This window comes from Phacochoerus africanus, chromosome 4 (genome assembly GCF_016906955.1).
Source record: "Phacochoerus africanus isolate WHEZ1 chromosome 4, ROS_Pafr_v1, whole genome shotgun sequence".
NCBI classification, from domain to species: Eukaryota; Metazoa; Chordata; class Mammalia; order Artiodactyla; family Suidae; genus Phacochoerus; species Phacochoerus africanus.
The window spans coordinates 125,652,004-125,675,431 of NC_062547.1; the positions used below are offsets into that span (position 1 = coordinate 125,652,004).

Here is a 23,428-nt window from a genome sequence, read left to right on the forward strand (position 1 = left end):
ACAAGTAAAAGTTAATTGTATTAGCATTAATGTTCTGGTTGAGATATCTAATGTTCCTATGCTAGTTGTACAGTATATTCCAAATTTCATTTTTGCTTTGCTTGTGTTTATATAGTGCATGCCCATTGGGTAATGATTTGGCTGAACAGGACTATGAACTATCGATGCCTTTTAATGGCATTACACAGAAAGCGTCATTGTGCAGCATATTCCTTTCTATGCTCAGGCTCTGGAGAGGAGGAAAACATTTCCCTTTTGGTTCAGTGACTGGGCCTATGGAATGAACGGACAAAAGACTGATAAATAAGAGAAAAACAAAGTTTATTAACAAGTGCATTGTGCATACACATGGGAGAACTCAGCAATGAGCACCTCAAAGGGTGGTCAAAACAAGAAGTTTATATAGCATCTTAATAAAGAACAATGAATCTGTGGAGAAGTGCAAGACAAGGTTGATTAAAGTCAGAGTTGTTTGCTGGTGATGAAGAGTTCTTCTCTTCCTGGTATGGGAAAAGGAGGCACCTTTACAAATTTATCTCCTGCTTTTTAGGCAAAGAGAGGGAGGGCAGAGAACTGTTCTTGTATCTGGCTTTTCATTTACTCAAAACAATCCTTACATCAAAGTGTCAGCAGGCTGTGTCCCTTTTTGGATACCCTGTGCTTGTTTGTTTGCTCTTTCCAGCTTCTAGAGGCCACACACATTCCTAACACACAGCCCCTTTCCTCTGCTTTTAAAGTCAGTGATGGCTGCTTGAGTCCCCTTCCTCAGGTCCCATCTCTTTCACCAGGTTGGGAAAACATTCTCCACTCTTGAGAACTTGTGTGATTCGATTGGTTCCATCACTTCTCATCCTGTTTCCTCCAGAATATAATAGAGTTAAAATATAAGCCATACTTTTCTACTGGTGAGCTGGTTGACATTGTCTTTTGCAGGTGGCACCTTGTCCTTAACATGCTAGATTGTCCTTCTAGACTTAAAGTGGAGACAGACAGACAGTGGGAACAATGAAGCAAAGAGAAAGAGAGCACAGAATGTGGGGTGGGAAAAGAGCCTGATGAAAGCAGAAGAGGGTGAAAAATTCACCAAATTGATTTTAAATTGAATTCTTTTTGAATCAGATATTCCAATCTTTCTCACACTAAATGTGACTTAGAATGCACATGAATCTTCCTTTTGCTTACTAAAGAAAAGAGAACAAAGCAGTTGATACTCTCACTAATTTCCTCACTGTTTGATAATTATTGGGCATGGGGTGGAAGGAGGCTTTCAGTAAACTTTAAGCCACAAAAAAAGAGTAAACTGTAAGCTGAGAACATTTGCAGATAAAGAGCTGTCACCACAATTCATGTTTGGCCTGGGATCTGGGGATGTGGAAAATGAACAGACTTAAACCCCAGGAGATTCCTTTTAGTGGTTTCCTCCAACAGGGGATATCCTATGTAAGATTTCCTGAGCAGTAAGAGATTGTAGTTGAAGATTCTGAACCATCCACAAGTTGAAACCATCTGGCCTGTGAAAGAGTTCCTTGTTCACAAAATTCGGAGAAATTTAACGAATGACAATAGCTTTTTAATGACTTATTTACTTAGGGGATGAGAGACCTGGGGAGAAGAGCAACAAAAAAGCCCATGTTCCGAAACAGCCTTCAGCTGGTGGGCGTTCACAAACGGAACTCTGGCTCTCCAGAGCCACCACCAGAGAAGACATGCTAAGTGCATCAGAAAATAGAGGCGCATTCATTCACACACACAGCCGAAACCCAGCCGACCTTAGGGGCTTGGCCCTGTTTTTGACTTTCTTCCCAGGGATTTTCCTCGGAAACAGCTCTGGGTGGAGAGAGCATTATTAATGAAGGGTGTTGATATCTGTAATGAATGGTTATGATGATCAATTTAAGTGTTAGCCAGGCTTTGGGAGGTACCAACCAACCTCCCAGAGGTGGGTAGAGCTAAGGCACAACTTTGAGGCTTTTGTAGGCTGAATGTGTGATGTGGTTAAAAAAGCCTCCTCTAGGATACAGTGAGGCCCATCTGTCTTATGCCAGTCTATCTTGGCCAAGAAGCTCCCTTGAAGGGCAACTGTATTCTTCATTTTGTTTGTTTCCACCTGGAGGCAGTAGTCTAGTGACTGCACTTCTGACACTAATATTTTGTGGTTTGGAAATCTGTGCCAAAGATATTGTGCTGAGTTAGCCCTCTGAGACAGTCAATCAAGAGTGTGAAGACAGTGGGAATTCTGTGTAAGCATATCACATGAAGGGAACTGGTAAACAATGAATTTGCCATTTTTTTTTTTAACTTAATGTGAAATTGAAAGTATCTGTAGTATTTCCCCCATTATTTTTTTATTATCTTAATACACCAAATTTAGAAACTTAATGGACATTGGATATCTCATTTTTTGTTGAGAAGGAATTACCATGCTGTCCTTATACATTTTTAGTTCAAACTAACTTATAGGTGGTACTTGACAAAATAGCGTAGCAGAAAGGAAACATTCACCAAATTCTATAATCCCTACAAGGAAGCATAATTCTCTGAGGAAGTACTTCCAGCCCAAATCTTGGAAATGTAACAATAGTCTATATTATAAGTAGCTTATTTATGGTTCTTTTTATTGACTGGTTCTTTCTTTAGACTAATAACCTAAGATATCCACCGTTCTTCATCTGGGAAATCATTTAATGGTAAATCAAGGGCCTCTGACAAAAGGAGAAGAGTAGCTCTTATTATATCAATGGATTACTAAACATTTATGGGAATGCTTCCAAAAAGTTCAGATGGTCTCCAAAACAATTTCTTGCCTGTTTGTGTTTTTCTTTTTCCGTTCTTTCTCTTTTTTTTCTTCTTCTGTCATCTCTCCTGTGGCTGATCTAAACACAGGCTGCTTGATTTTTTTTTTTTTCTTTCTGAAATTAGATTCATCCTCTCCTATGACCCTTTAATAATGTATGAAAATTCTTTCTCAGTTCACTGGTTCTTTTAGCCTTGGATATTTCCCTTCCTCCTTGAACTAAGTATTTTAACCTCACTCAGCTTTCATTAGGAAGATTCCCTTCTGAATTTTTACCAATAAATATGTCATGTTTTTAGTAATTATCTCCCATAGAAAAGACTTCAATTGGATTCTCAGTTTTCTGGGGGAAGTGCTCCTTAAAATGATTTTCACATATTTAATTGAGGAGAAAAAAATGGAGGAAAGGTGAGTTCCTGTTGTGGCTCAGTGGTTAACGAACCCAACTAGTATCCATGAGGATGCAGGTTCAACCCCTGGCCTCACTTGGTGGGTTAAGGATCCGGTATTTCAGGGAGCTGTGGTGTAGGTCGAAAACGAGGCTCAGATCCTGGCCTGCAGCTACAGCTCTGATTTGACCCCTCTCCTGGGAACCTCTATATGCCGCAAGTACAGCTCTAAAAAGACCAAAAAAAAAAAAAAAAGAGGAAATGTAGGAAAGGGACATTTTAAAGCAAAAATCACAAAAAGTCACAAACTCAAGTGCCTTTAAGAATCAATCACGAATTGTGAATTAATGAACAAGGGGCTGATGAACTTTGCAAGAGTGAAGACTGGCTGTCTTTTCTATCAGCTCAGCCCTTAGTCAGTATCTCAGCTTATGTGGGATGTTGCAACACTGGAAGATGGGCTCTATGGCCTGATATTCCCTTTTTCAAAGAAAACAATAATCCTGATTTTGTGTGACATCTCTCAATTTTAAGATAATGGCAACTAATTCAAATATTTAATATTTGAGAAATATTTGAAATATTTAGTATTTCTCTCTGTAAGCCAAAGAGAATACATCTATGAATCAGATCTGGCCTATGAACCATTGCTTTAAAGTCTTTAGAAAGAGCTATTGAAATAGTTATTTTATTGGAATAGAACTACCCCAAATGTCAGAAAAAATGGTATATGGATTTGTTATTCATTGGCCTGACTCTTCCCCCTTCTTTGATGTCTTTTGAATTTCTATACATTTTATGCTTCTAATGTGACTATACTGGTGGTTTCCATAACTAGTCCTGTGCCACTTCAGATGACAGTATTACAATTACACGGTCATACCTGTGTGGCATTTATGACTCTTGAGTACCCTGTAATTTGGATGCTCCATATAGGGTGAGAATTACAGTCTTGGCCTAACAATAGCTTTCATAGGGTGATATTATGAACCTTAACAACATAAAATGTCCTTGCAGAAGGCTCTACTTAGAAGCATCAAGAGTGCATTTCTCCCATTTTCTGTTTTCATTGCTTTCCTAACAGTATATATAGACTCTTATGTTCACACCTGACAATTAGATTGAATAAAAGTAAAAGAACTTATATCTTGGTTTAAAATTCTTTACAGTGGAGAGTCAAGGACGGGAAATTCTTCATTGACTATTATATATCAGTCTGGGAATGTTAGTATGGATAGCATATTCCCTTGAAGTCATTCCTCAGGCTAAATAGCTTTTCTGAAAGTGTTTCCACTTTTTACCTTTCAGACACTGCTTCTGTCTTGCCCAAACCAAACCACCTCCAGTTCCCAGTTGTTGTTTTCATGCACATCAGAATTACTGAGGACTGCAAATGCCGCTGGCCCAGATGCTACCCAGAAAGGAATGCAGAGAACTAGCCAGGGTGAGCTGAACCAGCTTCCCTTAACACTTTCTAGTCATCCCTGGTCTATGGATGGGATGGCTTTACTCTGACTCCCTCTGTGGCAGTGGCAGTCGGCAATGGAAGAGTATTATATAAAATTGGGGAAAATATGAATATGCTTAAAATGCCAGGTTTCCCTTTATGATTTAATTCATTTGGTCAAGAATGGAAGAGCAGCACATTCTAACTCTTGAAGGGGACTGATGATGTAAACATAAAAATACATTTCAGTAGTCTGAATGAGGGTTGACTATTAAGAATCACATTATTTTCTAAGATGCTATGAAATAATTTGAGTTATATTTATTGTAGTAGTAAGGTACTACACAGCTTGAATATCACAGATTTTTAATGCTTATATTCTGAGAGTGGTTGTACTAGTCAGGAGACAGAAACCATACCAGTTATTTAAACAGAGAGAATATAATGTAAAGAGTTGTTAACTGAGAATGAAGTTGTTACTTAGTTAACTAGCAGGATGAAAAGAGGACACTACTGTATAAGGGAGGTGGCAGCTACCATCCCTAGGCCTGAAGGATCAGAGGAAAGACGTTCGAATTATTAAAACTTAGAAACGTAAAAGAAGCATCCTATGAAGCTGAAAATCTGATTTCAAAGAGGAAGAAAAGACTGGCTGATGGTACTGTCTGATGGGGGAGGGGAAGTAAGTGATTTACAAACACTGGAAAAACTGTAAGCTGGTTTCAGTTGCTGCTACAGGAAATAACTGCTTCTGCTGAAACAAAAAGGTATTGCTGGGTGATACAGGGACCAAAAGGCAGACAGAAAGCCCTTTAAAAAGGAGTAAGCCCTCTCTTTCTCTAACCTCGTGTTTTCTCTCCAGCGCCACTAATTGGTAGAACATAATGCAGAGCCAGCTGGCAAAGCAGAAATAGGGTGTGCAGAGTCATAGTGCTAGCCTCACCAAGTTGGATATAGAGAGTATGGAATTCAGAGATAATATGCTAATAACTGGCACAACAACGATGCCTCTTAGCTCTTGCAGAAGCTCATGGAAAAAAATAGGATTCTATTCTCCTGAAGCAAAATGTAATTAAAATTTTCTTCAAAAAAAAAAAAAATTCTGGGTTAATAATCCAGCTTGTCTCTGTGGAGGTGCAGGTGGTGCTGCTACAGCTATAGTATAGGTCGCAGCTCTGGCTTGGATCTCCCTAGCCTGGGTACTTGCATATGCCACAGGTGAGGCAGAAAAAAATAAATTTCTAAAAATTGTTTAAAAAATCCTGGAAGAGGAAGTATTTTTCAGTCAGTTTCTTAAGAACCATTGGCTCAGTATTTACAATTTTAAGCTTTTTTTTTCTGATTTTTGGGGAAAAGCATATATTTAATAAGTCACTTTTGCCCCATAAACCCTCTCAAAGTTTTTTCCTCATCAAAAATATCCTGAAATTTGAAATGTCACTATTAGAATTCATTTTGTACCTAGCCAGTGACTATAACTCAATAGTAGGTTTTCATGTGAGTAAAAAACTCTTAAAAAGGAGCTAAAATACAAGTAAGTATTCGTTTCTCTTATGTTAGTAAGGCCCCAGGAAGACCCTCCAGAGCTAAAGTAATCTGGACCAAGATGATTGCTAGAGCTCCAGCCATCAGACCCATCAGACATTAGTATGAAGGAAGGGAAGAGGAGCAGGTCGTATCCTCTACTTGCAAGAAGAGTTTTTATAAGTCCCACACAGTACTTCCACTAGCTCCAAAGAAGCCCGTAGACTTTTGGCTGGGAAATCATGCACCCAGCTAGAAAGTGGGGGCTCTGTTAACTTGAGGGTGTTGAGCAGAATAACTGTTGGTAGGGAACAAGCTGTCTCTGCCAGGCTCTGGGAGGTATATTACCTCATCATTCATAAGCCTTGGTGTAAAAGAGTCTATCAGCTCTTTTTTGAAAGCTAGATTTCATAGGTAAGGAAGACTGGAGTATATAAGGGGGTACCAGCAGGGGAGGCTGCTGAATGGGTGGGTGGAAGATACTGAAGACAAACCTCCTCTATTTTATAACTTTCCTCAGAGCCAGCATAAACCCCAGCTCCATCTTTTTTATTTATTCCTTTGTCCACTTAAAGAATTTAGATTCTAGGAGTTCCCATCATGGCTCAGTGGTTAACGAATCCGATTAGGAACCATGAGGTTGCGGGTTTGATCCCTGGCCTCACCCAGTGCGTTAAGGATACAGCATTGCTGTGAGCTGTGGTGTAGGTCGCAGACGCAGCCCGAATCCCACGTTGCTGTGGCTCTGGCATGGGCCAGCGACTACAGTTCTGATTAGACCCCTAGCCTGGGAAACGCCATATGCCATGGAGGCAGCCCTAAAAAAATAAAAAGACAATGCATAAATAAATAAATAAGATTCTATGCTAACAGAGAAGGGGTCATATTATCACTTATATTTATTTTGTTTCAAAGGACTAAATTATTTTTAAAAAGATTTAATCACACTTTTGCTTGTGTTCTTTCCTCTCTCTTTTAGAGAAACACCTCCTAATGCTCAAATGGGGGTTTGGATTTCCATGGTTATTATATTCATCTTTGTGAGTTTGCCTCTCCCTTCCCATGAACCCCAAAGGGCATGGAAAAATGGCATCACATTGATAAAACGTGATGCCTTCCAAGACATTCTTTAAATGGCCTATGTGCAAATATGGTCAAAATGAATAATTCAGGCCAATTGGAGTGAACAGATGCTTGGGGTAAAACTGGCTGGCTTTGCAAAGTGGTTCTCTTTATAAACTAGCAACATTACTTTACGACGTGTCTGGATGACAGGCCAAATTCTTAAGTGATTTAAGTGTATGTATTTAGTATTTTCCAGAACTTTTACTTTTAGAACTAACTTATAGGATGGAACAGCTTGGCCATGCTGTGCCTTGTCACATTGCCTTAGCAGAGTCACTGGCAAAAATATCATAAATTTCTCCAGTAGACACCTAATTTCCCCAAAACTTCACTCATTTCTAGCTACCCCATTGTTCATACATTGATACAGTAAGACAGTTTTCAAGAGGACACTGGATGAGGAAAGAGGATGATAAAAAAAGAAAAGAAAAGATGAAGATTCAGTGGGAATTTTAATGATGCTTTGTTGTGTTTGCTACAGAGAAAATATTTGTAAAGACACACATATGCATAAAGATCCATCCCTTATCAAAATGGTGAAAAGGCTACTAACTGAATGCCATCTAGCCTTTTTGGGCTGCCTTGACTTTCTCCCTGCACCCTCTAGAGCACCCTAATTCCCCTCACCCACCCCCATCCCCTGCTAATAGTGTTTATTTTTCTTAAAGATGTTGGTGAGGTCAGGAAAAGAATATGTATTGTACATTACACAGAGAAAATTTTAGAAAACTACTTACAGCAAAACAAAATGATCCCTGTCCATTAAGGAAAAACTCTGTCTTCAATAGCCCAAATTTCTCACCTGCTTTTTCCATCTCAGAGACTTCTCTTCTGTGCCCCCTTCCCCTCCCCCTTTTACCTCTTCCTTCTTCTAAAGGGGAGCATAAAAGCAAGTGAGAGCTTAGTTACCTTCCCATGGGGCATATGAATTGTACATTAAAACCGGGATAAAAACTTAAGAGAAGAAGCTCTGCCGGTGGAATTTTGGTCAGAATGAATAATGGAAAGACTCGAGTATTGGAGCCAAAGAGAGCTGGAACCGATTCCCAGTTCTGTCATTTAGAAACTGACTGTCTTGGGCAAGTTACTTGTCTTCTCTGAGTCACAGTTTCTTCATTTATAAAACTGAAATAGTAATACCTGCCTCATAATCATTTGAGAATTAACTGAAATTATGTGCATAAAAAAACTAGTACAATATCTAATGCATAGTTGACATTCTGTAAATATTATCTTACTTTATGATAAGGGCCAAGCCATGAGGCTTTCTCAGTATTTTCATGTGTTGCGAGCCAGTTTAGGGGAAGTAAGTTTGATTGCACTGATTTTTTTCCAATCTATCTTCTTAAGTATTTTTGCTGTCTGCAACTTCCTGATACCAAGGCAAATGAGAAACTAAAACTAAAACAGGAGATCCTCCGTGAACAAGAAATCAGAACCAATAAAGCAGAGTGGGGGATTATTTCACCCATGTGTTGATTAAAACCTAATGAAATAATTTTACTGGATTCCTTGTGTTCTCTAGAGCCACTTTCTCTGTTGGATGTTGCTGATCAAGTGATAAATTGTGTTTCTTCAAGCTTCATTTTCTGTGTTGGTCATTCTGTTTGGGGCCAACACATTCTTGTGTCACGTGTTAATATCACTGTCTTAGGATCTGTCAAAATGAAGAATAACTTCCTTTTCTGTGCCAGATCGGATTTGATAGCCCTAATTACAAAGATTCAGATCTTTCTTGGCATCGAAATACAGGAACTGGACACAAATCTCACAACTCTTTTGTCCCTTGTCAAACACAACACCCACAGAGTGTTTCGGTGTTACCAGCATGGCTGTCCTTGCTCTGTCTGAAATCAAGTGTCTGCTGTGGCCTGCAGGGTCCAGACTCAGATCAGGTGCTACTTCCTCTGTGATTGGGAGCCAATGCTAAAAATCCTCAAATCCAGAGTGAGGTCATCCTTCAGGAAATGAAGACAGTCCTAAGACTTTTGAAAATAATCTTTTTTCTGTCTAGATTGTAGACCCGGGGGTAAAACTGACTCATGCCTTTCCCCAAGGTAAAAACTCCTTTGGCTTCGGCCCAGAGTGAGATCTTATCAGCCCTTTCTCCTGGTTCAGGAAAACTGTTGGCCATGTTTTTTATGAAAGATATTTATAACATAGACAGTCAAATAGATAGATAATACCTATATAGATATGTATGTCTATATAAAACAAGAACATGAACCCAATAGCTATGAAAAAAAAAATAAGCATCAAGTGAAATCTGAGAATCTTCATCCCAGGGAGAATGTACAGATATACCAACTGGAAGACAATAGCCTTGGGTTGCATTCTTGGCTTGATAGTTACGGCCACAATTTACCAGTACTCCAGTCCTATAGTGAAGAAGATTGGATACCTGGTAGGTTACAAGAATTTTACCCCTTTCTCTTTAAAGGTTTCCCTGATAATCCTTCTATTCACTATTGAATTACTTCTTCTATAGGATTCTTAACCTTAGGCCCATGGACACTCAAAAAATCTGGCATATCACTATAGCTCAAGTAAAATATAAATCACAACTATAAGTAAATGATGAATTATTTCAATAAAATTAATTTTGCCTGTAATAGTAAGAATTTTATTTTTTCCTTTTAAAATTGTTCTCTGGGAGGAGGTCTACCGGCTTCAAAGAACAGACAAAGGGATCCATGTCACTGAAAAGAGTTCCTAAGGTAGTGGAAAGAGGTCTTTTTACAATACCTGCAGTTTCACTAATCTAATTTTCACAGGTCTTGCTTCTCTTCTCTGTGATCTCACCACCATGCCTGTTGGTTTGTGCCATATGTGTCTATGATGTGCTGTAATTGTGCACCTTCCTTGGGCAGAGCACTGCTTTCAGTAACAGTGTAATTCATAATGGAAAATTTATGCATATTTATTTCAACATTTACTGAATAAATCCTATGTGCTAATTACTGTGCTGGCCAAAGGGATACCAGTTCAAAGGAAAAGTCACTGCTCATTATCAACTTAAAATCTAAGAAGTGTGTGTGTGTGTGTGTGTGTGTGTGTGTGTGTAATAACCTTGATTTATGTTTCCCCGGCAGATCTTGGAGGCATCTGAGGTTTCATGGGGACTTTCCAGCATTCCAGACTGCTGCCCTGCAATGAAGCTCTGAGTCACGGTCTTTGGGTCTAAGGTACTGGCTACAATGTGGAACCCCAGGACAGCCAACCTGACTAACCTTCTCTCTAAGCAGAAGCCCAAAATGCGTCTGGCATGAAATCAGAGCAAGCACTACAGAAAGACTTCTTTGTTAATGGAAAGAGGAAAGGAGAAAAGGGTTTCCAACAAATTGCAGCAGTGTTTCCATCATTCTAAAGAGCCCACCTTCCTTATAAACCAAGCTGTTCTATCTAGTGACTCCCATTCTAGCCTTTTGCCAGACACGGAGCATGCCAATCCTGGTGAAAAAATAAAGACAAACCATCAGAAAAACAGACCTGGAACTGTGATACTCTCAAAACGGTCCATCAGGAGGATTATGTCAGAAAGCCAGCCCAGCCCCCCTGTGATCCCATCCCGCAGGCCTGGGTTCCGGGTGTGCTATATCTGTGGCCGAGAATTTGGGTCCCAATCACTTGGCATTCACGAGCCTCAGTGCTTAGAGAAGTGGCGTATTGAAAACAGCAAGTTGCCCAAGCACCTGAGGAGGCCAGAACCTTCCAAACCACCGCCTCTCAGGGGCAGTGGGTCCTACAATCTCCAGGCAGCAAACGAGGCAGCCTTCCAGAGTTCCCAAGCTCAGCTGCTACCCTGTGAATACTGTGGCCGCACGTTCTTGCCAGACCGGCTCCTTGTTCATCAGAGAAGCTGCAAGCAGAAGGGTGAGGGGCCCATGGTAACAAACCCCAGTAGTTCTGATGATCTTGCTGGTCTCAAGAAAGCTTCTGGTGGCATCCCAAGCCGACCAAGGACCTTTATCTGCTATATTTGTGGTAGGGAATTTGGCACCCTGTCTCTTCCCATACATGAGCCCAAATGCCTGGAAAAGTGGAAAATTGAAAACAACCGGCTCCCCAGGGAGCTCCGCCGACCACTTCCGCAGAAGCCTCAGCCCCCTCCAACTGGGCAGTCCAACCAAGAAGGGCCAAGTCAAGCTCAGCTCGTGTCTTGCCCAAATTGTAGCCGGACCTTTGCCCCTGACCGCCTTCTGGTGCACCAGAGAAGTTGTAGAGCTCAACCTAGTGGCCCAAAAGTTCAGGATTTGACCTCAGAGAGTAAAGGTGGTCTAAAAGGGTCCCCTAAGTGCAAACAGCAAAGGAACATGGCAGCACCCTCTGTGATTGATAAGGTAATTCATCCCACAGGAGATGCGTGGGATGGGCCTGGGAGTACATTTTAACTTCCCGGAGAGTAACAGAAAACTGTCCCCAGAATCAGCTGCCTCGACTCCTAGGATGGTTTCTTTCAATGTCTTGTTTCTGCCTCAGTGCAGCCTTTTCAAATGGATCCCTTGTCAGACACCAGGGGCTATATTTCTGTTGGCAAATTAGATGTAAAAACTTCCTCGCCTGGTGTATTCGTAGTCCTCTTCCATCCTGCTGCCTAAAAGAGAGATGGACTTCTTTCCTCTCTGATCCCTCATACCAATAATCCTTGGGAGAGACTGTTATTTGAAAATGAGTCAGTAATGCTGTGTCTACATTACCGAGATATAGTTCCCATTCCAACAGCCAATATTTATTACCGGTTTATTTTAGTCATCTACCTTAGGAATTCATTTTTGGCAATGCTGAGTTATGCTGAGTTTATGTTACTAAAATAGAATCTGTGTCAAAAACCCCAAATGACTTTAGCAGTAATTAAACACTGGAGCACTTGCAGAAATAAACATGCTCTAAAATGCAGCATGTTTTTCTTTTAATACTTACATGGTTGTCATGTGTGGGGAATTAACCCCAGAGCAGACCCAAAGCCAGCTAGGTGTGTTCATGGATCTGGGAAGTGCTGAATTCCTGCTGCTGCTCTGTACCCCATGTTTGAGTCAGACACCAGGCTGTGGCCCCTGATATGGGCAATTGTAAAGGAGTATTATCCCAGGGGTCCCCAGCGTGTAGAGTGAAGTATTGTTGGGCCTTTACCTAAGGTGTCATCAACAACTGGAATGGGGAAGGACGCTTATGAGTGTGGCTACCTGCAAGACAGGGCGTGGTCCTTGTGCTTTGTCCTACCGTGAAGCCAGGTATGTGGTTGTACTGTCCTGTGTCACACATTATGGGATGGCAAACCGAGAAATAGGAGGTGGTCCGTTCTTTTCTCTATGGCATTCGACTTGAAATCTCCCACTTGCAGGGGTTCTTTAAATGAACTATTTTCAGGAAACTAAGGTTATCCAAGCTACTGTAAAACAAAACAAAACAAACAAACAAAATTAAACCAGAAGGAATGGAGAATGGGGAGCCATCCTTTATTTTTAATCCAATTTTTCTTCCTTACTTTTTTATTGAACTACTTTGGCAAGTATTGGGTACTTTTCCCTAACTTCCATATTTAAAATAAAATGATCTCTCACTTACTGGTTTAGAAGATTCTAGGACAATGATCCTAAAGCCAAAGAGTCAGACTAATGGGCATATTTTCCAATGAACTTGAAAAAAGAACAGCTAGTTTCTTTGCCGAATAAAAACCCAAACTTGTAAGTGTGGCATGGGCTTTAGGCTGGTCTCATAAATATGAACTGTTTTTCTCATCTTCTGGCTGTTGCTTTCCTTCCAAAATGTGTGGGGTCTGGATTCAGAGAGCGAAAGAATCTATGTCTCAGAGCCACAAATCAGAAACTCACTTAGCATGCTGACTTCCAGCCCTGTTTCCTGATTATATGCATGTACTTCAAATGTTCTCATTACAGATCTCGAGATAGGGAAGAATGTGGTCAGGAGTCTCGTGCTTGTTGTTGTAACACATACTTTGTGCTCCCAAGAGTGGAGCCAGCAGGCTGCGAATAGCATGTTCTCACTCAGTCACTACTGCTGAAAGAGGCTGGCCTGGGCCCCCAGCTTCACAAGAGGACACCTCCTGACTCAATCCTCTGGAGGAAAGAATGTCAGGAGGAGAGGCCCGTGGTGGCTGTCAATGACTGATGCGTTTAGATCTGAGTACAGGGAGAGTCCGTCAGAACAGGGGCATCTAGAGGACATGGCTGCGTCAGAGCAGAGCCGAGCCTGCTCTCGACCTGAAAAGGCGCGTGTCAGTGAGAAACTGGCACACACTGCCGTCAGATGTGCGCTGGCCCATTGGGGGACCACACAGGCTTTCATGGAGGGTATAGAAAGGTCATCCAACATAGGGTCCCTGTAGCTGCCAGATTTAGAACAAGCCTGGGTTCATTAAAATGGAGAAAACTCCTAGGCTTCTGAGTGGCCCAAGATCTCTTGCCCCTTTATTCCTTCCTTTGAAAAAACTTTTGCCACTGCATTGTGCTTTGGGCAGAAAGCATCTCCTGGATAGTGTAGTTTCCTCTTTGGGCTATAATTTGACCCTGTCTATCGCTGTTTTTCTTTCTTTGTGTCATCTAAGATTTAGATAGTGCAGTGAATCATTCATTTCCATAAAGATCCCTGCCTTGTGCATTATTAAATTTCAGAATTTCATCTGCCTGTGGCGAACCAGCTTTTGGCTGACTATGACACACATGCTTCTTTTTTCAATTCAGACGTTTGCTTCGTTTCTTCTTTTATCAGTTAGGACTGTTTTCCTCTGGCATCCTTGATCTGACTTCACATTAGAATCAGCACGTTTGCCTGATCTTCTCAGGGTGCTCAATCCTGAGTAAACTCAGGTGAGAAAAATATTTTCAGCATCATGATCACAGAACTTGGAAACAATTCACTGCACTTGGGCAACAATGACTGTTTTGCTGGCAGAGTGTTTCCCTCCGCCGGGAATGTTCCTCCTCCATCAACTGGCTCGGTTCTCTGATGACACAGATGCTCCTCTTCTCTTCAATCAAAATTAAAAAAATGCCACTGAGACCACCCTCTTCCAAGTCGGCAGTGGGTGCCTTTGCCAGCTCTGCTTTGCCCTCTAACCACTGGATGGGCTTGAATTGTTCTGTTGCTTCTCATCCAAAATGTAGGGCTGAATTCTCTCTCCCTGATCTCACAATGAAGTTGTGAAGGATACCAAGAGTATGTAGGAGGACTAAAACTCTCAGTGAAGATTTTTATTTAATAGGTGTGACTCCCTGGGGTGTTGGTCTTCCTTTATACAAGTGTCCTAGCAGCCTCGTAGTCCTCTTCTTTCCTCTAAAAGAAGGAAAGCCTTAAAGAGTAATACCCAATTTAATAGGATTTTAAAAGTCGTGTTAGTTCCAGATAAAATTTTGATGCATGGTGTGGAAAAACATAGACCATCATTTTGCATTTACTTAATGAGACCCTTTGATGTCTGCTTTAGCAAGCAATATCCTAAGTGACTCTAGAAGTACACGAAGAGAGGTCATTATTGCCCCTTATTTTAATGAGTGAATACATTTTAATATTTGTGAAAAATTACCCTTTTCTATAAGCTGATAGTGTTTCATTCTTTGACTTAAGGCCTTTCTGGCTAATTGGAACACAGATTGGCAAAGTTAGTTAAATATAACTACAACCCAAAATAAAGCCTTTGTTTAATTCACTTTTATTAGTTACATAACATTTGGTGTTATTTTCTTAGTATTTTGCTTGTAACACGTGAAACACTGTTTCTAAAAATCCTGTAATATATTACAAAATAGGCATTATTTTCCTTTAGGGAATCTATCTCTCTTTTTTTAAAGGTTAGTCTCCCTGAATATAGTTTTAAGCTACCTTTGACATCCTAGATGCTCAGGTTTGAGCTAAAAATCCCAGCGGACGCATCTCTAGCATCTGGTGCTGCCATCTGGTGTTTTCTTTGAATGTAATGTCTTCTACACTATCAAAAATGTTATTGCCTTTCTCTTTGTATTACCTCCAAATATATTTGAGAATGTCCCCTTGTAATACAGGCTCCGGTTGTTTAGGGCTACAGTTGTATGTTTGATTTAATATCATAAATGCTGTTCAGTGTCTCAGTATCTCATGCTCTAAAGGCAAACCTCTCAGTGGGAAAGTCACAAACAGAAAGATTCAGAAGGGTAGGATGGCTGTTCTCACATTATCAAATGTTGTCTATGTATACGTGTGTATGTGTATCTACTGGGTGAAAGGTATTTGAAGTATATTAGGAGGTATGGAAGAAGGAGTCTTAACTTTTATTGATTACTTTTATGATTAGTACTTTATATAAACGTTCTCATTTGAATCTTCATAATATTATTGTAAGAGAGAGATTATTTCCTGCTTCCCAGGTGGGTGAACTGAGGCTAAACAATTAGCCCAGAGTCACAGAGCGGGTTCAGTAGTGGGTGTCAGAGCCACAGCTGTTTAATTCCAACGACCTACACCTTTTTATGTCACTAAAGAGAGAAGTATATGTGTGACACAAAAAGGATATGGCTACACTGACAGGCTTATGAGTGTTAATTAAGCAAGGTAAAGAGGACAGAAGTTTGTTTATTCAACAAATATTTATTGTTAAGCATTGGACTAAGTACTATATAGAGTTATTAAAAAAGACACATTTCTTGAGCTCCTGGAATTATTAGTCATATGGAAAAAATGATATGAAACAAATGAAAATAAATATAAAATCTCAACTTGAGATGTAAAGTATCTAATGGCAGAGGTGGATGTTCAGATTCTTGGTTAGAGAAAACCTCTGGGGGAAGTGATATATCAGCTGAGATGTGAAAGGTATGAAAGTGTTAGCCGGGAGTCAGGATGTGGAGGGAAGAGAATGGCAGGCAGAGAAGATATTCTTGCCAAAGGCAGCATGTGTGCAGGCCTTGAGGTAAGGAGGATCTTAACATGGAGCTAAAAAGTCCACGTGTGTAGCCAGAGTCTGATGAAGGCGGGGACAGGCACACTAGATAAAGTGTGGAAACAGCACTGTTTCCTCCAGCTGCTCAGTGGCCATAGGGAAATCAGTTATTTGGCTGTTGCAGGAATCCTGGAGAAAACAGATGGAAGCTTGGCCTAGGGTGTTGGTAGCAGAGATGAGATAAGATATAGTGGGCAGAACCTGGTAATAGTTGGGATGTGGAAAGGGAAGGGAGGAAGGTCAAGGGTGACCCTCAGATTTCTAGCTTGAAGAACTTCTCTTGCTGTGCCACTTTTCTAACATGGGAAAGACTTGAGAAAAGGGTGGGTTCTCCAGGGTAAAGGTCAATTATTCCATTCTGGAATATCGAATTCAAAATGCTTATGAGTTATCTGAGTAGGTTAAGTCAGGCCGAATATATCTCAAAAGAGGAACTGGCCTGGGATATACATTTGTGCATTGTTAATATATATTTTAAGTCATCAGAATGAGTACAGAGCTAGAAAATTAGACCTAGGGCTGAGCTCTGAGACATTACAGTATTTAGGGCTTAGAGGAGAAGGAGCTAGAATGAGTGACTGGAAACAGTGGGGAAACAACTAAAGAAGTATGGTGCCCTGGAAGCTGCAATAGAAAAAAATGTGAAGAATAAGAATGTGTGAAAACCACTGTGCAATGCACAGAGGTTGAGTAGGATAAAGGCCAAAAAAAAAAAAACCCCATTGCTTTGGCAATGGGGATTTAGTTTGATAAACTAGAAAAGAACAAAGTCAGAATCATGGTTGGGGTGGGGGTAGAGCATACATATGGTAAAGATAGGATGTGTTTTGAGACCTTTGGCTTGGAGATTAGGAGAGAAATAACGGGTAAGCCAGAAATAGAGATTTTTGGTTAAGAGAGGTTCCCTTAAAAACTGGAAGCTTATAGACTACATTTGAATATTTTACATTATAATCCACTAGAGAGAAAAGAAAGTTTAAAAAAAGCAGAAGAGGAGTTCCCTGGTGGGCTACTGATTAAGGACAGCATTGTCACTGGCTCGGGGTACTGCTTTGGCTCAGATTTGATCCCTGAATTTCCAGATGCTATGGGTGCAGCCAAAAACAAAAACAAACAAAAGTGGTAAGTAAAGTGTAAAAGTGTAAGTGTAAAACCTGGAGGAGAAATGGGCACCAGGGGGATGGACTCCTGCCTATGCAAAAGAGAGGGGTTTAATAGGAGAGGACGTTTCTCCATTTCAGGAGCAGGCCAAATGCAGATGAAGGCAGCAAGTTTGTTGGTTGCTAGTTGGAAGAGGAAGGAATCTGTTAGCTTATGTTTTATATTTTATCAGTGAAAATAGAAACTTATCAGGCCTATCCGATGAGAGAGAAAGACATACATAGAGAGGGAAAAAAGTGACTATTGACAGTCTACTTAGTCCTTTGTCTCTTGATGCCTTCATTTAAACTGAGTTTCTGAAGTCAAGATTAAGGCTTCTAGAACCATTTTCCTCTTTGATTCCCAAATACAAGAATGACTTGGAAATCTTTGGAGGTGGTAGAAAAAACCTTCAGTGTGATTCTTCTGGAGATTCTCACCTTTATAATCATCCTCAGTGGCCCTAGTCCACCTCTTCAGGCTCATTAGTGCCAATGTCATGGAAACCAGCCTTGACCTCACAAACCACCCCCTGATGATGCTGCTCGCTGGGCCACTAATAGCCAGCACCATGGGCCACTTCTTCATCTTTCCTTGGTGCCAACCATGCCTGCATATCAGGGCTGCATTCTAGGATCCCACAGCTCTCAGATGTACAGTGCACAACTTTAAGGTAACAGGACTGCTGTTTTCTGTAACTGTTGGCTCTAGAAGTGAACCCAGAAGAATCTGTGTGTATTGCAACGTGTGAAATATGCATGTATTGGGGGGTTACACATTTTAGAGAAACAATTGATATATAGCTTTCTAATATAAAAACTTGAAGAATAATACTCATCTGTACAAATTACAATTTAACATGTTTATTTTTTTAAAAACCAACCTCAAGGAGTTCCCGTCGTGGCGCAGTGGTTAGCGAATCCGACTAGGAACCATGAGGTTGCGGGTTCGGTCCCTGCCCTTGCTCAGTGGGTTAACGATCCGGCGTTGCCGTGAGCTGTGGTGGAGGTCACAGACGCGGCTCGGATCCTGCGTTGCTGTGGCTCTGGCGTAGGCCGGTGGCTACAGCTCCGATTCAACCCCTAGCCTGAGAACCTCCATATGCCGCAGGAGCGGCCCAAGAAATAGCAAAAAGACAAAAAAAATTTTTTAAAAAACCAACCTCAAATTATAATGATATATCACATGTGCATGGAGAGAGTTACTGCTACCTCTCCTAGTGCCCATAGATGAAAGCAAAATAGGTGTCTTTGTATTTGTGCCCCAATATGTGGCTTTCTGCTTCTCTAAAAAGAAAAACACAGATTTTAACCTCTATGAGAGGAGAAGACCGCATAAATTCAAGTGTTATTCAAGCCTAAAATGTACTGAACTACAACATGCTATACTCTCAAATAATTTATCTAGCTTAAATGACTTCATGTGTCTTCTGAAACCTTCTTCTCCATATCACCCCCGTTTCCCTCCTTCCAGCCCCAAACACACAGGCAACCACATTTTCCAGTGATAGATACTTAGGAAATCTTTAAGTAATGACTGAACGGATACACATAGTTCTTAGAAATACAAATTCCAAAGTCAACAAGTTAAATCTCTCCCAAAATTCTTTGAAACTCCACCAAAGTCAGTGTAACACAACCTTGAAAATTTTCCTATTGAAACAAAAGTGATTGTCCTGTGAACAGAATTTCACCAGAGATGTGAGGACAAGTTCAGCTTTATGAGTAGACAGAATATTGAGACAATTTGACTTGGGACTCATCTTTTGCTTTCCCTTTATATTATGTAATTCATCTCCTTCTTACATCCATTGTCTCTTCCAAATGTTTACCAGTATCAGGCTGTCTTATAGGGAGAGAGAAGTTCTATAAAATGAAGAAAGGTTTAATAAATGGAGGAACTCGGTAAGTTTCCAATAATCCTGCTCGAAGCACCAACTCTGATGCCATGACCCTGTCATTCAAAGTCCGCAAGCAGCTCATATATGGGCTACCTTTGGGTATTTTGTTTTTGCTTTTTTGCTTTTTTTTTTTTTTTTTTTTTTGCTTTTTTAGGGCCACACCTGTGGCATATGGATGTTCCCAGGCTAGGGGTCGAATTGGAGCTATAGCTGCAGGCCTACACCACAGCCACAGCAACACCAGATCTGAGCTGCCTCTTTGACTTAACACCGCAGCTCATGGCAATGCTGGATCCTTAACCCACTGAGCAAGGCCAGGGATCAAACCTGCAACCTCATGGTTCCTAGTCAGACTTGTTTCTGCTGTACCACGACAGAACCTCCAGGGCTACCTTTGTTTAAGGATAAAGATATCACTGGTACCAACCTAGAGTTCCAGGAAGCTGGAGGCAGAGATAGAGAGAGGCGGGAGAAAGAGATTAGGACCAAAAACTCTGATAAGAAAAAAGAAAAGGTAAGAAGAAGATAAAGAAAACCAAACCTCCCTCCTAGGGTTAGAATTCTTTCTGTCCTATCCAAAATGATATCTTTCTTCTTTTCATTGGAAAACTTCTTTCCTGGGCCTTCCCCCAGAGCTGGGGATCCTTTAGCATACAGCTCATAGACAAACCAAGTATCGGAAATAACTCAGCTTCCAAGTTCCAGGTGAGATAGTGCCTATGTATTATTTTTTTTCTCTCTAACTATAGAAGCTAGAAAAACTGAGTGCATGCCACCGTTTTTAAGTTTTTCTTATCTCTTCCCCATTGCTTCATTTTACCCTGTGGCCCGGAAGCCATCTGACCATGAGAGTCAGGCCTGATGCCAAACTGAGGGGAATGGGAATCAGATACCAGGGACAACTTCTATCCATTTTCTTCAAGGAAAGTCATTCTTACAAGAGTTTGCCAAGAGATTAAATCAATACCTCAAACACTTCACTTTCTAACCAATATCCTTCCAAGGGATGAGAAAAAAAAAATTATCTCAAATATGAAAAAAAAAAAAAACTTCAGCTAAGAAATTGTATTTCTTTCATAAACAGAAGCTCTAATTTGGAATTCTTTGACTTGTATTTTTCAGCCTTGTATCTCACAATGAGCAAGTAAGTGAAATGCCAACCATATATTCAAAATATCAATTGTTTGTTTTAAAAAATCAGGTACATGAAAATATGTTTGTTAATAGCATTTCCAAATGAATGGCCAAGTCTTTCCTATTGTTAAAAGGAGCAAAACAAATTTCCAAATCACAAGTAGCAGACTCTCTAATAGTTGGCCAATAGACAGGCTGGATTGGAAAATTCCTTTACGTGGCATCCAGTGATTTCCAAAAACAATTTAATTTCAAACAACGATCCTTCCAGATGTGACATTTGGGTAGAATTGTTTGAAAACACCAGAAGTAAATGTGAAATACCAGTGGTTTTGAGACAATCAAACTCTGGGATTGTTGAGGTTTGATACTTAACTCCTATATATTAAAATGCTATTGATACTTTTTCTGCTTGTGTAGGACATGCCTGGGGGAATGGAAACTTAATTATACACGTTAGGTCTCAGTCAAGTTTGTTGAAATTGTGTTTCAAATGACTGCAGGCAAAAGTCTGACTGTGAATAGTTTTGGGTGACCTGGGTCTCCTTCTCTGTTCAGCACCCTCTGCAGCTCCCTGCTCCTACCAACCCCCACCTCTTGTTATTGCTGGAAGCGGGTTGAGAAAATCTGTTAATATTCTTCATAGAAGAATCTGTCTCATGGGGCTATCTGCATTTTGAAAGAGGATCTGGGGAGAAAGCAGTGTTTAATCCAAAGGAATGAATTTTTGAGGTAGCGAAGACAGCAGAAATAGGGATTTTTGCCAGATTCTCTCAAATCCATGCAATGGCTGACTCTGTGGACACATAAGGCAGAATGTGATCTCTGCTGACCACTGATGATCTTACCGCCCCCCATTTCTAGAAGTTGCTGAAATCAGACCTGGAATCAGATGACAGATGCACAATGAAATCACAAATCTCTGAGCAAATTATTTAATCCCTCCACCCCCAGCCTCAGTTCCCCAGGGCAAGAGGTTAAATGTGACAATACCCACAAAGGACCTGGAATTGCATCTGACAAACTGTCAGGTGTCAGCTTCTCCCTCCTCCCTGTCACAGTGCGGTGACAGACAGTCTGAGGACCCACGGTCCAGGCAAAAAGCAGCCTCACCACTTACTAATAGCGCTGTGCCTCAGTTTCCTGGTTTGTAAAATGTAGATATTACATTTTAGCCAGAGGCTTATTACAGGAAGTATTGAGATAGAGCATGTAAGTACTTAGTACTGGGCCAGGCACTTAGAAACTGCCTTGTAATTGTTAGCTGTTACTTGGTTAGATGTTTTCAATATTGGAATATACACAAGGATTTCTAAAAGAGGTTTTACTCTTTTTTCCTCAAATACAGGGGAGAAAAACTTTCCCTTCTATTTTCCCACCCTACCTTACTACATTCTACTGCTATGCCCTGAGCACTAGCCACAGACATTTCATTTTTGGCTTAATAGGAGGGATCAGGAGTGTGGAAAATCTGAGACAGAAGCTAAGGCCCAAATTCTTTATTTAATTTTGTCATGCAGAAAGAGGAACACTGTTGATGGAATGATATCCATTCAAAAGCTGCACAGTCCCATAACAACTTCCTCAGACCCTGGCAGGATGAGCCCTGTTTTTGTTAGCTGGAGATCCAGCTAGAAGTAGGGGAGGCAAAAAATCCTCTAGCAAGAGAATGTCTAGAGGATTAATGCACAGTTACTTTGTTGATGTGCCCTTGGAAACCAGTCTCATCCTTTCACAGAGGGGCTTCTTTTGCCTATGGATAGGGTTTATGCCTCCTGTCAAGTTCTGTTCAAGTTGCCTAAGTGCTTATATTCAAAGAGAGGAGAGAATTTTCAGTGTGTCTATCGCTAATGGATTACTGAACACTTCTTTTCTAAAATACCTCCCCCTAGATTTTAAATTCCAGAGCCAGAAATTCAGTCCTTCACTGAAAGCACCGATACCATAGGAAATCTCAGCTAAAACGCAAAGATCCCCCAGATAGGTAGCTAGCCTTTTCTAGCTATTAGCACTTTAATGCAAATTAACTATAAGTTTAGCTCATTTCTTAGAAATGAGATCCAAGGCATTGGATCTTTTATTGAGAAGAAAAGTGGGGAGAGGGAGTGGAAAAATAAGCTGCTAAGAGTCTTAGCAAGCTCATATGCTTTCAGGGTTTGGGCAGCTGTATATAGAGCAGTCGGGAATTGGAGCCTGTGGTATCCTGGAGAGTAATTTCCACCTAAGGATATTCACATTTGAAATTTTTAAGAACATTGGGCAAGTCAAATAAAACATGGATGTCTGTTGGTGGAAATGGCAGTGGGTCCATCAGTTTACAGTCAGAGATCCAGAGTGTGAAGCAGAGGGGAGGTAGTTCTGTGGGGTAGCCTGGGCGAGATGGACCATCCGGGTCAACTACTACACATAGCTGTGTAGTAATTGTGTGCAGGGACCTCTGGCACAATATATATGTCATGCCTGGGCATGGAGTAGCTCACCCTAGCTGCCAGCCATCACTTGGATCACCTGTTGGAGACTCCGGAACAATGAGACCATTTTTGTGGCTCAGACATCTGGAAACCAAACTTTCTAAGAATTTGACAGGGTCACAAAAAGCCCAGGATCCTAGAGAGGGTTCCCATCTGGAGAGTAGTGTTCAGAACTAACCAGTCTGAGTTCCAACCTATCAGTGGGCAGAGGAGTCAATGATGCTCCACTCAGCAAATCTGTTTCTTGCCCTGCCTCCGTTCCTTGGCTAATTTCAGGGGGCATGGCATCTGTCAACCTGACTTACTGCCTGAGGCAAAGAGCTTAGGAAAAAATTTTAAAATATTCCCAAATTAAGGTGGTACGATCATGCCCACCATCTGGGTCAATTCCCAGTTCTGTCCCTAGCCCAGTGCCTGGCACATTGACTGTAATCAGGACATTCTTCCTGAACAATGGCATCTGGGTTACACTTGAATCACCTCCTGAGAGACAGCCCTTTCTTCCAATGCTTTTCCGGGAAGTGCCAGTCTCAGCTCCAAATTGGTCTCAGCTGTGTTTCAGCAGATGTCTC

The 23,428-nt window shown here is 40.9% G+C and overlaps 1 protein-coding gene across 3 annotated transcripts in view; it reads left to right on the forward strand.

Annotated features, from left to right (window-relative positions):
- The window catches only part of LOC125126265 (zinc finger protein 474-like), a 55,037-nt gene that overhangs the window by 15,355 nt on the left and 16,254 nt on the right, over nucleotides 1–23,428 (forward strand). Inside the window, exons 2-3 of one of the 3 annotated variants that reach the window (XM_047778495.1) lie at nucleotides 4,492–4,627; nucleotides 10,372–11,619. In XM_047778495.1, coding sequence (XP_047634451.1) covers nucleotides 10,585–11,619 — 1,035 coding nt within the window. In that variant the 5' untranslated portion in view covers nucleotides 4,492–4,627; nucleotides 10,372–10,584. Of the gene's footprint in view, nucleotides 1–4,491; nucleotides 4,628–9,932; nucleotides 9,997–10,371; nucleotides 11,620–23,428 lie in introns of those variants that run through there. The other 2 variants (XM_047778497.1, XM_047778494.1) reach the window with 2 other exon arrangements.